This window comes from Candoia aspera, chromosome 1, assembly GCF_035149785.1.
Source record: "Candoia aspera isolate rCanAsp1 chromosome 1, rCanAsp1.hap2, whole genome shotgun sequence".
In the NCBI taxonomy this organism is placed as follows: Eukaryota; Metazoa; Chordata; class Lepidosauria; order Squamata; family Boidae; genus Candoia; species Candoia aspera.
In genome coordinates this window covers 314551211-314569118 of record NC_086153.1, presented here as the reverse complement: position 1 = coordinate 314569118, position 17908 = coordinate 314551211, and the positions used below count along the sequence as shown (strand labels likewise).

The 17908-nt window shown below is 43.2% G+C and overlaps 1 protein-coding gene across 1 annotated transcript in view; it reads right to left on the bottom strand.

The window, feature by feature from the left end:
• Positions 1-17908, bottom strand: part of TDRD9 (tudor domain containing 9) — a 94821-nt gene that overhangs the window by 66386 nt on the left and 10527 nt on the right. Inside the window, exons 3-4 of the mRNA XM_063290390.1 lie at positions 15165-15182; positions 10113-10219 (exon numbers count right to left, since the gene is read on the bottom strand). Coding sequence (XP_063146460.1) covers positions 10113-10219; positions 15165-15182 — 125 coding nt within the window. The remainder of the gene's footprint in view (positions 1-10112; positions 10220-15164; positions 15183-17908) is intronic.

Sequence of the window (17908 nt, the reverse complement as noted above, 5' to 3'; positions counted from 1 at the left end):
CATCAGAGAGTCTCTGGTGGCCTTCAGGGGTCCTGCTCCACAAGTAACTGGTCGTGAGACCCTGTTCTTCAAGTTGGGTGCCTGAGAGCAGTTGGGAGTGTTGCTGCTGTACCAGCCTCCCTGCTGCATGGCAACCTCCCTGCCTGAGCTGCTGGAGGGTGTCTTGGGTTTGGCGGTGGAGTTCCCCAGACTTATGGTTCTGGGGGACTTCAATCTGCCATCCCTGGGGCAGGCCTCGGAGGCAGCCTGGGAGTTCATGGCCACCATGGAGGCCACGTGTCATGTTCACTGATTCAATGTAGGTTATACATTGTAACGTTTCACATGCCATGGTGCTGATGCGCGTTTCTGTTTGGGAGGGAGCTGCTGTGAGACCTTGTACCAAGCTCTGTATGTGAAATCAGTACAATGGAATGTGTTTGGGTTATTTTCTCTGTTCAAGGACTTTTCCCGCAGACCATCAGAAACCGTTAGGAGCACCTGGGATTGTGAACTTGAGAAGATTCTACGGGGGGGAGGGATTTCATTTGCACCAAGGCTTTTTAGTTTGAATTTGGCGCACTTTCATCATTCTCAGCTTTCTCTGTGATCCTGCATACTTTGTTGTTTATTCGTTTAGTCGCTTCCGACTCTTCGTGACTTCATGGACCAGCCCACGCCAGAGCTTCCTGTCGGTCGTCAACACCCTCAGCTCCCTCAGGGACGATTCCGTCACCTCTAGAATATCATCCATCCACCTTGCCCTTGGTCGGCCCCTCTTCCTTTTGCCTTCCACTCTCCCTAGCATCAGCATCTTCTCCAGGGTGTCCTGTCTTCTCATTATGTGGCCAAAGTATTTCAGTTTGGCCTTTAATATCATTCCCTCAAGTGAGCAGTCTGGCTTTATTTCCTGGAGGATGGACTGGTTTGATCTTCTTGCAGTCCAAGGCACTCTCAGAATTTTCCTCCAACACCACAGTTCAAAAGCATCGATCTTCCTTCGCTCAGCCTTCCTTACGGTCCAGCTCTCGCAGCCATATGTTACTACGGGGAACACCATTGCTTTAACTATGCGGACCTTTGTTGTCAGTGTGATGTCTCTGCTCTTAACTATTTTATCGAGATTTGTCATTGCTCTTCTCCCAAGGATTAAGCGTCTTCTGATTTCCTGACTGCAGTCAGCATCTGCAGTAATCTTTGCACCTAGGAATACAAAGTCTTTCACTGCCTCTATGTTTTCTCCCTCTATTTGCCAGTTATCAATCAAGCTGGTTGCCATAATCTTGGCTTTTTTGAGGTTTAGCTGCAAACCAGCTTTTGCACTTTCTTCTTTCACCTTCATCATAAGGCTCCTCAGTTCCTCTTCGCTTTCAGCCATCAAAGTGGTATCATCTGCATATCTGAGATTGTTAATGTTTCTTCCAGAGATTTTAACTCCAGCCTTGGATTCCTCAAGGCCAGCTTGTCGCATGATGTGTTCTGCGTACAAGTTGAATAGGTAGGGTGAGAGGATACAGCCCTGCCGTACTCCTTTCCCAATCTTAAACCAGTCTGTTGTTCCGTGGTCTGTTCTTACTGTTGCTACTTGGTCGTTATACAGATTCTTCAGGAGGCAGACAAGATGACTTGGTATCCCGATACCACTAAGAACTTGCCACAATTTGTTATGGTCCACACAGTCAAAGGCTTTAGAATAGTCAATAAAACAGAAATAGATGTTTTTCTGAAACTCCCTGGCTTTTTCCATTATCCAGCGGATATTGGCAATTTGGTCTCTAGTTCCTCTGCCTTTTCTAAACCCAGCTTGTACGTCTGGCAATTCTCGCTCCATGAACTGCTGAAGTCTACCTTGCAGGATCTTGAGCATTACCTTACTGGCATGTGAAATGAGTGCCACTGTTCGATAGTTTGAACATTCTTTAGTGTTTCCCTTTTTTGGTATGGGGATATAAGTTGATTTTTTCCAGTCTGATGGCCATTCTTGTGTTTTCCAAATTTGCTGGCATATAGCATGCATGCATACTATTCTTTAATAAATCAGGTATCTTTGAATTCCAACTCATGAGTCTGATGGTATTTTAGAATAGGCAACCATTACACCATGGGCCTGACTCAGATTATTCGGGACCCATCTTGAAGCAGTGGCCTCACACCAGACTTAGTTTTCTTGTCGGAGCAGTGGCAACGTGATCTGAGGGGAGAGTTACATCTTTCCCCTTTGTCATGGCCAGATCACGCCCTGGTGGCCCTGAGTTTCTCCTATGCCACCCCCCTCCGCAGGGAGGCAGGACCTATTCGATCGGCCTGCCCCCGGCAACTAATGGACCTAGTGCAGTTCCAGAGGGAGCTGGGGGTTATACCCGAGGACTTGCTGCGCGGTCCAGCGGAGGCCCTGGCCGCTGCCTGGAATAGGGAGGCGACAAGGGCCTTGGACAGGATTGTGCCTGTGTTGCCTCTCTTATCCCATTGAACCTGACACTCCCCATGGTTCACGGAGGAGCTGAGGGTTCTGAAGAGGATTAAGAGACACCTGGAGCGCCACTGGAGAAAGACAAAGACTGAACCTGACCAGACACAAGCTAGAGCCGCGATTAAGGGCTACCTTGTGGTGGTAAGAGCGGCGAAACGTCAGTACTTCTCTGCTCTTATTGCATCCGCAGAATGCTGCCCGGAGGCCCTGTTTGGGATAACCTGATCCTTGTTGGGGAAAGGGGGTCCGGAAAATCATCTACAGGGCTGTGCGGAGGAATTTTCGGAGCATCTGCAGGATAAAATCGCTCAGATTTGCTCTAAGTAGGACTGCAAGCGTGAGACACGGTCTGTGGAGATGCCTGGGGAACGTACTTACCCAGTTATCTGGGAACAGTTTCATCCTGTTGGACCTGAGGAAGCGGACAAGATTCTCCAGACTGTAAATGCCACCACCTGTCAATTAGATCCATGTCCCTCCTGGCTGGTGAAGGCAGCTCAGGAGGTGATGTGTGGTTGGGTCAAGTCGATGGTAAATACATCCTTGCAGGAGGGGGTGTTTCCGGCGGCCTTTAAGGAGGCGCTGGTGCACCGCCTCCTCAGGAAACCATCGCTGGGCACTACTATACTGGATAATTTTCATCCAGTCTCCCACCTCCCCTTTATGGGGAAGGTGGTTGAGAAGGTGGTGGCATCGCAGCTCCAGAGGATCCTGGAGGAAGTGGATTATCTAGACCCCTTTCAGTCAGGTTTCAGTCCTGGATATGGAACGGAAACAGCATTGGTCACACTTATGGATGACCTCTGGCAGGAGCAGGATGGTGGCAGCGCATCCATCCTAGCTCTCCTTGATCTCTCAGCCGCCTTCAATACCATCAACCATGGTATCCTGTTGGGTCGGCTCAGGGAGTTGGGGGTGGGTGACGTAGTTTTACGCTGGTTCACCTCCTTCCTCCAGGGCCGGTCCCAGCCGGTGTTAGTAGGGGAGGAGAGGTCGGGCCCACGGCCCCTCCTCTGTGGAGTGCCGCAAGGTTCAGTACTCTCTCCCCTCCTATTTAACATCTACATGAAACCCCTGGGTGAGATCATCCGTCCCCATGGGGTGAGGTATCATCATTATGCTGATGATACTCAGTTATACATCTCCATCCCGGAGGAAGTAAGTGATGCTGTGGCTGCCCTTTCCAGGTGCCTTGGGGGCTCTTGGAGTCTGGACTGGGAACAACAGGCTTCAGCTGAACCCTGGTAAGACAGATTGGCTGTGGGTTAATGGCCCCTCAGCTCCTAGGAATTTGCCATCTTTAGTTCTGGATGGGGTTGCACTGCCCCAGACAGACTCAGTGCATAACTTGGGGGTCCTCTTGGACTCACGACTCCTGCTCAAAGAGCAGGTAGCAGTTGTGGCCAGAAGGGCCTTTGCACAACTTCATGTTGGGTGCCAGTTACGCCCCTTCCTGGAGCGAGAGGCCCTTTGAACTGTCACTCACGCCCTGGTCATCTCCCATATAGACTACTGCAACATGTTCTACATGGGGCTACCCTTGAAGAGTATCCAGAAGTTTCAGTTGGTTCAAAATGTGGCCGCACGAACAGTGATGAGTGCTCTGAGATCAGCACACATAACACCCTTACTGTGAGAGCTGCATTGGGTTTCAGTTTGCTTCCGGGTCCAATTCAAAGTGTTGGTTATCACCTTTAAAGCCCTACATGGCATGGGTCCAGGTTACCTACAGGACCATCTCACCCACATTACATCAGCCCGTCCCACCCAATCGTGCAGAGAGGGCATGTTGCAGACCCCATCTGTAAGAGAATTCCATCTGGCGGGGTCCAGGAGGCAGGCCTTCTCTGCAACAGCTCCCGCCCTTTGGAACATCCTTCCCCCAGAAGTGAGGTTAGCCCCCTCCCTCCTGGACTTCAGAAAACAGCTGTAGACCTGGTTTTGCTGCCTTGCCTGGAATAGGGAGGGGAAGAGCCATTCTTGAGGCTGGCTGATTCCCTAGTTCTGCGGGGACCAGTTTTATGCCCTTATGGTTTGAATTAGATCTGCCATGGCTTGGATTTTATTGCATTTTATGCTGATTAATGGTGGTATTTATGATTTTATTGAAATTTTAATTGTTTTTATTGTGAACCGCCCACAGTCCCCCGTGTGGGGGAGATGGGCGGTGAAAAAAATTTGATAGATAGATAGATAGATAGATAGATAGATAAAATAACTAGTCTACCTTCTAGAGGAAGGCTCTTCCAAGGCATAGGCCTTAGGATAAAAAAAAAATACTTTCCAGCCTCAGACCCCCTTCCACTTCCATGAAAATGAGGCATTACCAGCAGCTTCTTCCAAAAAGATTTCCTCAAAAATGTCACCACTTCATAAGGGTCCTCCAAGTATCTGTATAGCTTAGCATGTTGTATGGTGCAATCATCTGTGATTTATTCAACTGGCTGTAGTTAAACCATGTTTTGGTTCAATGTGTTAACCTACTCACCATGGAACTCTGTAGGAGCATTATATTTAATCATTCAGATAGGTTTAAAAAACAGATTCAGTTTTCATCCCCAGTCTTCCTGGGCTTTTTATGTAGGAGGAGGAAGGAGTAGTTGGATTCAACAATAATATCCCATCCTCCTCATTTCTCATAATGTTTGACATTACATTGGCTTACTTACATAACTACCTTTTTCCAGTTTACAAATTATACTCTTGATTGCAAAACATTTTAACAATGCATTTTGCTTATTTCTTTCCAAAGCAAATTTTAAATAGTCTGGGATCATGAAATTGTTTTTTCAGCCTTCTCCCACCTTACCAGCTCCAGCCCTCACAATTACTGCCTTCAACTCCAGTCATGCAAAACATTCCCCAATTCAAGCTCTTCAATTCTTTTATCAACAAATGTACAGTAACTTTCTCACATTCATTCATTTCTCAATGATCTGTTGAAAAGCAAAGAAATGGTCTGTAAGGGTGTGCAGGGATTCGGCACAAATCAGGAAAGGTGCACAGGAGGGCGCAAGTGGTGCCACACAGGTCAGGGAGGGCGTGTGGGGGTATGGCATGGGTTGGAAAGGTACACAGAGGTGAGGGAGTGGCCAGCATGGTGCAAATGCAGAGGGGCTGGGGAGGGTGTGCAGGTGGGGGAGACTTACCCCAGAGACTTAAGACCTTCCCTGCCAACTTCCCCAATGACTTTCTGGGGAAGCTGGCAGGGAAGGTTCCAAATGGTGATTGTGTGATCATCAGGTGCTTGGCAACTGATCCTAAGTGCAAACAGGTTGCCAAGCACCCAGATTGTGATCACTCAGGGGCACTGCAATGGCTGTAACTTCAGGGATCGGTTGTAAATCCCTTCGTTCAGTGCCGTCGTAACTTTGAGCAGTCACTGAACAAATGGTCATAAGTCAAGGACTACCTGTATTCCAACCAATCTACTTCCTTGTAACTTAAATCATTTATTTCTTGCACTGTCTTCTGGAACAACTCTGAACAATTCTGCCCTTTCACATGACATCCAGCATCTGAAGACAGCTATCATGTCTCCCTACAATTTTCTCCAGCTAAACATATCCAATGCTTCCAACTGTTCCTCCTAAGTTTGTTCTTCCTCTTCTACCCTTATCATCTAATTGACAAACTGGAGCATGTCCAGATGAGCAATGACCTTCCTAAAATACAGTGCTCAGAACTTGGTGAAATATTCCAGGTGTGGTCTGACCAACATTGAATAGAGAGAAGGTACATGGTCTCAGAGTATCTTGCATTAACTGTTTCCATCTTGTTCAAATAGCTAGAGGTTTAGAACAAGACAGAATCTTAACCATGGTTTGAAACAGACTTAAGATCCTGGCTTCTTTCAAATCTCATAACTATCTCCTTGGTTCTGATGCAGTAAGTTTAAGAAAAGTGAACTGGGTTTAATAACTAAGATAACTACTACAGTATGGTAACTAAAATTAGGCTATTCTTTTGTTGTTAAGAGTTACAGTGATAATAAAATGCTTCTATTAACATTGGGCTACTTTTAAATATAAATTTCTTCTGAAAAGCCTCATATATTTTGTTACAACATTATAGAAATGGCTGGTATCCACCCTCTGGCAAATTCAGAGATGTCAGTATGGAAACATCAAGACCCCTGTATAATTTGACCAATTGAGTTAGAAGATATCTCAAGCTGCTAGGAGAAATATTTCAAGCACTGCTAGAAAAATCCCAGAAGTTCACTGACAGATGCCTAGAAATTTGTTGGGTAGTAACTAGGAAGCTGAATTTATTTTTTAATCCAGTTCCAAACAGGACCGCAAGCAGAAATTTGACAATGCCTTGCATAACAATAATGGAGGAAGTTAAAAGTATTTTATTCCCAACTACTGTCGAGTTAAAGCTAAAACACATTTTAATCTGCAGCTTCTTCAGAAATGGTTCCCAAGGCACCACTTTATTCCAATAAACACTATTAATAATTGTAATATAATAAAGCTCCACCCTCTATCCAATCCCTTTATAACAACACATAGCAAAAAAGGTGACATCATTTATAAATATTTATGTTGCCAAACACTTCCCTTTTTCCTGATACTCACCACTGGAATTTCCCTCTTAAGATATACCTTGCTTTATTTCCTTTTCTATATTCCTATATACACAAGATTCTTACCTAGCTTGTACTCATCAGTATTTCATCTACTTCAGCCCTATAAGTAGCATCAATGTTTCAAGTTGTCTAAAATATTAAATGGTTTTATTTAATATTTTGTTTTTTAATTACTATTCTAGTTTTTATAGTGTAAAGTATTCAGAGTCATTGGGAGTTGGGTATTTTTTAAATCTATAAATAGCTCATGTCGCTGGAAGTACAGCTAATGCATTAATTAACTACCTTAATTAAATGGAGAGACATCTCTGAGACATATCATTCAAGTATAGCCCCAAAATATTTATTATAATTTCCTAGCTCTGTTAAAATAAAGTAAGATTGTTTAGTTTGTGATTCAGTGTATTGTGTTAATGTAGCCTACGGAATGGTAAAATGGAAAAATGGTAACTAGTAAGCTTCCTCAGTAAAAAGAACCAGCAGGAAGTTGGGTTGCACATCCTTGTCATCTCCATTAGATGACTACAATTCACTTTATATGGGGCTGTCCTTGCAGAGGACTCCAGATTTGCAGCCTGACACAGAATGCAGCTGTCTGCTTGCTGATCAGTGTTAGTTACAGGTAGTACTCAAGTTACAATAGCAATTGGGACTGGAATTTCTGTTGCTAAGCGATGTGATCATAAAGTGCGATGTCATGTGACTGCATCACTTAGTGACAACAATCCCTGTAGTCTCCATTGCCATTGTTAAGAGCGGGTTGTGGGTCGTTAAGCAAGCACCTCCTCGCAACTTCCTGCCAGTTTCCAACAACCAAAGTCAGTGGGGAAGCCGGCAGGAAGTTGCAAGTCCCAGGTGGCTCACAAGCAAGCTGGCAGTCAAGTAAATCGCTGCTGCCAGGTGGGAGAGGGAGCAAGGGTGTGTGTAGGTGGCTGAGGAGGCACCACACAAGCACAGCAGGGCTTGAGGTAGCTGCTGCCAGGTGGGAGAGGATGCACAGGAGGCATGGCGTAAATGTGACGGGGCTTGGAGTAGCAGCTGCTGTTGGGTGGGAAAGGGTGTGCGAGTGGCAGAGAGGTGCGTTGCAAGCGCAGCGGGCCTTGGGGTGGCTGCTGCCAGGTGAGGGAGAGTGCATGAGTAGCCATGAGGCATGGCGTGAACGCAACGATGCTCAGGGAAGGTGCAGGTGTGGGGGAGACTTACCCGAGCAACTTGCGAACTTCCCTGCCGGCTTCCCCATTGACTTTGCTTGTGGGAAGTCAGCAGGGAAGGTCACAAATTGCGATCACATGACTGCAGGATGCTGCAACTGTCGTTAAATGCGAGCCAGTTGCCAAGTGCCCAGATCATAATCACGTGATCACAGGGGTGCTGGGACGGCTGGAACTTTGAGGACCAGTCATAGCCACCATTCATTCAGTGCTGCTGTAACTTCAAATGGTCGCTGAACAAGTGATCGTTAACCAAGGATTACCTCTAATTCAACAAAATACTGTAAAACCTGTTTTGCAGGAGCTGCATTGGTTGCCAGGCGGCTTCTGGGTTCAATTCAAGATGCTGGTGGTTACCTATGAAGCACTTTACGCCTTGGCCCTTGTATCCTTCAGGACCATCTTTTCCAGGTGGAATCAGCCCACCTATAGCAGAGAGAGAATGCTCTGCATGCCTAACCTGAGAGAGTTCAGGGGGGTTGGGACCTAGATGATAGTCCTGATGGCAGCTCCCAGAACATGTCCCCTAAGGTCAGATGTGCCTCTATCCTTATAGTGAAGACAATCCTCTTCAGGAGATCATTTGAGCAAGAAGATCTTACTAACAGTAGCAATGGTTTCCATTAACAGTATTTACTATATATATTCATGGGTAAGCCAAGAATTTTAGGTGCCAAAATACACCCCCAAAATTGGGTTTGGCTTATCCAGGGATGGGCTTATCTGCGAGTATATACAGCAATACTTTTTAAAAGTACCTATATAGTCCATATGTTCTCGCAGACAAGCCTATCTGTGGATAAGCCAACCCTCAAATGTTTAACCCAAATACATGAAAAATGCACCACCAACAGATAAGCCAACTGGGAAAATTAAAACATACGAAAATTTTGAGGGTCAGCTTATCTGTGGGCAGTGTATTTTTCATGGTATTTGGGTTAAACATTCGAGGGTCAGCTTATCCACAGATGGGCTTATAGGCGAGTGTATACAGGAATGTTTTTTTATTGGGAATTGTTCTATCATGATTTTATGGGTGATTTTAGTTTCGTATCTTCTAAGCCACCTGGAATTGCTAGAATTCAAATGTATGTGAATAAACAAATAAAACTCCTATTTGTTTATGTGAATAAAAGGTAAATAAATCAACTTCTATCAGTTCAAGGATACATTAGGCTTTGCATGGCACATAAACAACTACACTACAAAAATGAGAGAGCCATGGACCATTTCTGGGGAGAGGTTCAGAAATTATAAAGATGAAAATGGGTACACCAATTTGAGAACCTAACAGCCCTGCTGGATCAGGCAGGCCCAATCAATCCAGCATATTGTTCTTCATAATGACTAACCAGGTATCTTTGGGGCACTTGCAAGGAGGAAACAAAAACATACCCTTCTCCCTCCATTGTTTCCATGCAACTTATTTGCAACTTATTTGGAAGCACACTGAACTAGGAATGGGGACAGCCGATTCTAGTCCATCCTCAACTCAATGGGTGACTTTGGGCCAACCACTCTCTCTCAGTCCAACCCTTCTTCATAAGGTGGTAGTTGTGGAGAAAAACAAGAGGAAAGAGCATTATGTATGCTGCCTTGAGCTCCTGTACAAAAAAGATGGGATATAAATCAAATACATAAATAAGTAATACTAGGTTATCTACACTTGATCTTAACCAAAAAGCAGCCAAGAAGTATAGCTGTCAATAGCTGAAATTAGTGAAAAAACGAGCCATTCCTTCAAATACAAGCTCTCATTCCAATGTTTACCAAATGCCACATTCACTGTCTGTATGTGTGATCAATTCATGATTGGAGGGGGCTTTCTAAGATAAGGGAGTAAGTGGGGAAAAATTACCTGGTTTACAGGAAGACCAACTGGTACCTGCTGCATCAAGTTCTTCTGCCTCCAATTGCCTGTATCTTTTTACATATTCCACTCCAGCATTTTGCTGTACAGGTGTCCTAGAAGTAAAAAAGTTGTGTTAAAATGGAAACTTATCATAAAAAATCTGACTGATAATCCCTGAGTACCACCAAAAAATAATTTTACAAAGATGCATAATTAGTTACGGGCACAGTCTTCTGATTCCACTGTTTCTGTCCATGAAAAAACTAATTTTTTAAACAAAATGTCCTAGGACACTGAGTATAAAAGGAAAAAAATTAAAAATGCGTAAGACCAATTGAAATAATCTCTGAAGTAGCAGGCAAGTATTACAGCAATCTTCACAAAGCTGGGTCCCTCCATATGTTTTGGGATACAGTTCCCACGATCCTTCAACTAACATGTTCGCCGCCTTGAGTTATTTAGAAAAATAATAAAGGCAGGATGAAAATAAAATAAAATAAATATGTCCAAAAACACTCATCTAGAGTCCCTTAAATTCAGGAAGGTTGCATTAGAGCAACATGTGAAGAATTTCAGCAGAACAACTGTGGATGAAAAATTTATTGCAAGCATTAACAGAACTCTATGATGTTTTTACTGAAAACTTTAATAATGAATCAGCAGGAATTCTGCTTTTGCCTTTTCCAGTCTTGCGTTCAGTATTATATTACTTCAGAAGTGTGCAACTCCCTCGTGTACTCTTTTAAGAAACTGCAAGGGGATATTTCTTAGCCACAATTTATTTATTTTAATACTTTAGCATATTAAATAAGGTTTACTATATTTTAAGCAATTATACAGTACTCTACCAAGCACACAACTTAGTAGTAGAAGCAAAAAGGAGGGAACAGCAATCCAAGGTAAATAAAGAGATACTTAAGGAGCCCCTTGTTGTTATTAATGAATTTAAGTTTCGAAGACTGAACCATTACATCTGAGAGTCTTGAAGGAGTTTGCAGATATCATCTCAGAGTCCCTTTCTGTTATCTTTGATAAATTACGGAGCATAAAAGTTGTTTCTGTCTTCAAAAAGAGTTATAAAGAATTCCAAGAGAATTACTGTATAGATATTATGGGTCAGCTTGCCATCAATATTGTCCCAAACTCTGTTTGGATTGTAGTTCTGCAAACCTTGTAGTTCTCTTGCATGTCCCTGGTGAGACTTGCTCTTCTTGTACAGGAATGGGACAACTTTTAACCATATAAACAATGAAATTAAATGTCTGAACTCAGGTCCAGACGAAGAAGAAATGTCACATATGAGACACAATTACAACTGCTGATCATGAAGTACTAAGTTCACATTAGTTCACATTCATGCTAAGACATAATGTGGCTGTTTTTGGTTAAGTGAGTTATATGAACATAGCCCATTGTAGCTTAGCACCAAAGCTAATGGCCCCAATCCAGATAGAGTCATGCACCACAGGTGTTGCATTGGAGGCTGGAGATTATACATGTTTCCATCAGCTCTACAATGCAAAGATGTATATACCGAATACATAAAGCAATGTAACATACTAGCTGTTTAGTGGTAGAAAACTGTCTGCTTAATCTATTTTTCTTGATAAATTAATGGTGCACTAAATACTGTTAGTACAGCATCTCCAGTATCTTTCCAAATTTTGCACCATTTACAGAATAAGATTATTCTTGTGTTAGAATGGGAAACTAAATTTAAGCTGCAAAGTTAATACAAGTGGTTTAATGGAGATCTGGAAAGGCTTTTGGGGAGACAATTCTCCCCAAAGAGTTGTTATTACAAGATGGGTGTCAAAGAAATCTGACAAATAAATAAATTCCCTTACCAGGCAAACATAAGAATAGACATATTGCATGAAAATCTAAACCAGGGCTGATAGTACTCGGAGTCTTACAGTTTAAAAAAAAATGACAGAGAACTAACCATTCTAACATTCCACTAATGTTCTTAGTAAGAGAAAGTGACTGTCCTAACAGCCAGGAACCACGCTGAGACGAGGAGTAGTTCTCTAGTGTTTATTACTGCTACATAAACAGAATCCTAACAAACTGAATAAGCGTGGGAAAAACCCAGACATATAAACCCCAAAAGTCAAGGCGGGCCTGATCTGTGTCTCTTTGAATGGCTGCTTAACTCCTCAGTACTACGCATGCGTTTTCCCCCCTGGATAGAGGCCCCCTCCTGCTCGCCATCAGTACTCATGACAGTGACAGGGCATTAAGAAGGCAAGTAAAGCATGAAAATTTAAGTGGAAAAAAGTAAGATGGAGCAAAGCTACTGGAAATTGCTCTCCTGAATACAAGCATTTCTGACAGCATCCCTTCTTTCAAAAACCTTGATCATTTTAGGCCCTTATTTTTTCACTTTAATACCCAATTCTCCATCCCAGCATCAATGCTTCTGTAAGGAAAGGGCTGGAGGTTTCATATAAAACCGATGCCAAAGACTCTGAACCCAAAGGGTGTGCTTTCAACTATACTGATGCTCTTATGCAACACACATCTCTTTTTGACCAAGCACCTGTATCTCCCTTTTTCTCATCTCCTGCACTTTCTCCTTAAAGGAAAGGACTAAGAATGTGCTGCTCAAAATGGCAACTGCACTAAGACTTGTCTTTCCATCATTTAGATGGTCTTACTTGTACTATCACCCGTATTACTGTTTGCTATAAAATGCACAATTGTGCCACAACAGCAAACAATGCAAGTGAGCTCTTAACAAGAAGTTGCTCTGATGAATAGAGCATGCTGTTGCACCTTAACAGTGTGGAACAGCACATAGCACACAACTGAAATTACACTGTCAGCAATAGCATACATACAGTATATCTATTTTATTTGTATTGTAGATTTATAAAGTTGCCCAATTCACAGCAACTTTGAACATCAATGAAAAAAGATCTTCTGATCTAAATGTTACTTCTAGTATCATTCTGATGTTTCTCAAATAAGCATCCATGCTCCAATTTTCACATTCACAGGTCAAATTCATGTTAAGATATGCGTTATCAATTCTGCAATAGAGTGTAATAGAAATAGAGGAGGAGACTTTTCTGTCTCCTTTCGTAATGCTAGTGCCTGGGATAATAAGATGAAACGATGATGGGAGATTCGGGAAAGATAAAAGGAAGTATTTCTTCACATATTCTCAAGCTACAGAATTTGCCACAAGTTGTTCATACCCATCAAACTGAATGGAATTTGTGCCATCTGTGGGCTTCCTATTGGTATCTGACCAGTTGCTATGTGAACAGAACAGAATATCAGGCAAATACAGTATAGTTCTCATGTTTTTTGTCTTTTCACAGTACTGTATATGTTTAAACAATGGAACTTTCTAGCACAAGGTACTGACTGGACAGCTTTATACATTCATGGAGTATTAAACCATCTAGGCTATTAGCTGCAGTACCATGTATTCACTGTTAAATGCAATATATTACAGTTGCTATCATGAGCAAGAATGCATTATTTCACTTATATATTGTGGGAGCCATGTTGAGAGCTAGAGGATCCTAGAGCTAGAATTCCAGATATGTCAACAGCCTACAGTGAACTAGCACCAAGCCTAAAAAAATGCAAGGCAAGTGTCCATCAAGCTGTGGGAAAGGTAGGAAAAAGCAGCACCAGCTATAATCTATAGGGGGTATACGAAGCAGCCATATTCTCATATTGACAGAAGGCAATCAACTGCTTAAAGGGGCACCGTTTTGGCATGCAGTAAAGATTCTTAGCCATGCCATATCCTGTGTCTGAGTACCTTCTGTCAAGTTTCAGCCAGAGAATCAGATGTATAGATTTCCCATACGGAAGAACGCATCTCTCCTGCTCCTTTTGGATCTCTTGGCAGCACTGGATACAATCAATTGATCACTGTATCCTTCTGGACTGACTGCTATGACTGGGAGTTGGGGGCACTGGGTCACACTGGCTCTACTCCTTGAGTTGTTCTGGTTGTGGTAAGAGAACAGGTCTACTTGCTACATACTACAGGGTATCAGTCCTTTACACAGGGTTCTTCTCTCACTCTCCCTTATTGTTTAACATTTATACAAAGCCACCAAGAAAAGTAATCTGTTGGTTTGGAGTGAAATATCATCAGTATGCTGATGATACCCAGAGATGCGGCAAATCACCAGGCCAAGCCAATGATGCAGTGGACATCTTGACCCAGTGACTAGAAGCTGTAGTGATATGTATAGGAAGACACACACTGAAGTTGAATCTCAGCAGGACTAAACTGCTGTTTGTCTAGAAACCATTAGGTACTCTATCTTCTCCAGTGGTGACTCTGAATGAGGTAACACTCCCCTGAAGGACCAGTACCCTAAATTGAAGGTCCTCCTAGACTTACACTTACTGGTAGATAAGCAAGTGGAGACCATGGCTAAGGAGAACTTTATCCAATTTGGGTTGGTTTGCCAGCTGAAATCCTTCTTGGAGAAAGAGGCCCAGGCAAAAGTAACTCTCCCTCGTCACATCTCACACAGATTCCTGCAATGCATTCTACAAGGGGCTGCTGTTGAAGACTACTCAGAATATTGATAGAAAGTATAGCAGCCTAGTTATTGGCAGGTGACAGCCACTACCTGCACATTCCAGTAATGCTGTAGGCTCTGCACTGGTTAGCAATAGGCTTCCAGGTACATTTCAAAATGCTGATTTTGACCCAGAAAGCCGTATCTGGCTTAGTAAAATGAGTGCCCAGCTTGCTGGGGAAGGTGACAACTGGGGAAGGAAATGCCGAACCACCCCGCTATAGTCTGCCAAGGAAACGTCGTGAAAGTGGCATCCCCCCAAAGGGTCAGACATGACTTGGTGCTTGCACAGGGGACCTTTCCCTTTCACTTTTTCACCTGAATACTTGCAGGATCATTGTTTCAAACTGACTCATCTGTTCAGCATGCCAGTGCACATCCTAAGGAGGGATATAGAGGATTCCTATCACAAGGGAGATTCAGGAGGGGGCAGGAAATCAGTGTATTTCAGTTGTGGCACCAACCCTGTGGAACAGTCTCCTCCAGATGACATCCTCACTCGTGATTTTCAGACAGCCTGTTAAAACCAGTGACTACAGCAATATACAGTATACATCAAACAGATATGCTCACTAGAAAGCTACAGGCAGCTGATACTTTCTGCTGTTTGACTCAGTTAAATGTATGAAATAACCCTGAAACACCATTCAAACATGAATTTTAAGATGCAAAATACTGAAATTCAATCAAAAATGTACAATGCAGCTTTAACCTAAGGCACACGATGTTCCAGGGTCTGACCTGTTTAATGTTTCAACAAATGCTGAAAAAGACTGAGCAGACTTCAACCAATTTTCACACAAAAAGTGTCATTGTTTTTCTAGATGGCAAGCTGGTATTCAAAACCATATGACACTTAAAGCTTCAGTTTCTACAATGAGCTAAAACGGAAGAGAGATGGGGCACTGTAAACTACTTCAAGATTTTTTAAATAGGGGGATAAAATTGCTTTTAAATAAATAACCGCACCATACAGAAGGCCACAGAGTACCCCCAGCACTTTTTTTCTTAATCTGATCGCATAGCAACAAATGCAGATTCGTAACACCTACTGCTTACTTTCTGAACCTATAAAGTGGCATTAATTCAAACCGTCTCACACATGTTCTAACTCTGAGTTTAGCTAGGCTACACTAGGTTTGAATTCCAGAAAAAATGAGGCAGGATGCTCACATGGAACAATCATTTTATGCGATGGCCCCAAGGTTTGACCAGCCCACAAAAAATTGACAATTCCCAAGTTGGCCCTTTTCTCACACCACATGATGCTTTTCCACCAGAGTACCATTGCCTCATCCAATTCAGATGGGAATCATCTACTATTTGGGGAATTGTCTCTTGCTTTTTTTCATTCTGGTACTTTTCCACATGTTACATATGCTGAAATCTTCCTGAGTGAACCTTTCTGGTTTTTTGCCTTTCAGCAGATCTCACTCCATCTTTCTTTCTTGTTCATTCACTCAAAGGGATGGCATGAAACTACTGCATAGGTCATTATCTAATGGCATGATTATTGGCATGCTATATTAATAGGGACGCGGTGGCGCTGCGGGTTAAACCGCTGAGCTGTCGATCGGAAGGTCGGCGGTTCGAAACCGCGCGGCGGGGTGAGCTCCCGTTGCTCGTCCCAGCTTCTGCACACCAAGCAGTTCGAAAACATGCAAATGTGAGTAGATTAATTGGTACCGCTTCGGCGGGAAGGTAACGGCGTTCCGTGAGTCATGCTGGCCACATGACCCGGAAGTGTCTATGACAACGCCGGCTCCAAGGCTTTGAAACGGAGATGAGCACCGCCCCCTAGAGTCGGACACGACTGGACTTTACGTCAAGGGAAACCTTTACCTTTACCTATATTAATAACAGGACACTGCCATTAATAGTTATTTATTTACCAAATTTATTTCGCCGCCCATCTCACACAAGGTGACTCTGGGTGGCATACAATAAAACCATCTATTAAAACCGAATATAAAAACCAACTAAAACAATTAAATAATTAACATAAATAAAAACAAGTTTGTGAGAGGGTTAATTAAAATGTCATACATGGTGCAACCAATACACGGGCTCTCTGCTGCCAGGAGATCCCCAGGCCTGATGAAAAAAACACGTTTTGAGGGCCTTCCAAAAGGCCGCAAGGATTGGGGCTAACCTCACCTTAGGGGATATGATGTTCCAGAGGGCAGATGTGCCACAGCAGAAAAGGCTCATCTCCTAGGTCCCATCAGATGGAACTCCTTAGCAGATGGGACTCACAACATGCCTCTCCTGCTGGACCTGACAGGATGGGTATAAGTAATCAGGGAGAGGCAGTCCCTCAGATAACATGCCCCCATATTAAAGGTCAAAACCACCACCTTGACTTGCACCCAGAAACAAACCAGCAACCAATGCAGCTCACAGAGCAGAGATGTAATACATGCCCTTCTAGGAACACCCATAACTGCCCGGGCTGCTGCATTCTGTGCCAGCTGAAGCTTCCAGATACTCTTCAAGGGCAGCCCCATGTACAGCATGTTACAGTAGTCCATTTGGAAGATTTATTTATTTCTCAAATTTATACTACCGCCCATCTCCCCCCAAAGAGTGACTCTGAGCGGTTTACAGTAAGTTAGTCAATTAAGGATTAAAAACAGTAATTATAATAATACATAAAGTATAATACAATACAATACAAAAATAAAAATAGAAGATAAAAATCCAGACAGCTACAAAAGATCGTAAATATAAGGGGAGCACTCTAAGGTGCCAGCCAGGATTGACTACCCCCCTCCCCACCCCAGGCACTGCGTGATGACCAGGGCATGAGTAACTGTGAGCAGAGTTATACTGATCCATGGTAGTTTTAATATGTATTGATACCTTTATTCAGGCGGGGGGGGGATGCTTTTGAGTCAGTGTTGACTCCTGGTGACAGCTTGGACTAGTCCCTGCAGTTTTCTTGGCAAGGTTTCTTCAGAAATGGTTTGCCACTGCCTGCTTCTTAGGGCTGAGAGTGACTGGTCCAAGGCAGGACTAGAACTCACAGTCTCCCAGTTTCTAGCCTGGTGTCTTAACCATTACACCAAACTGGCTCTCTTTATATAGAATGGTATCACGTATAGATGATAAATAGTCCATCAAAGCCTGGCTAGCCCACAAAGCATGCACTCTGATATAAATGCTGTACTTTAACATACATATATATTATTCTAAATAAAATTATGACTAATAAGCAGTCCTACAGCACAATGCATAACAATA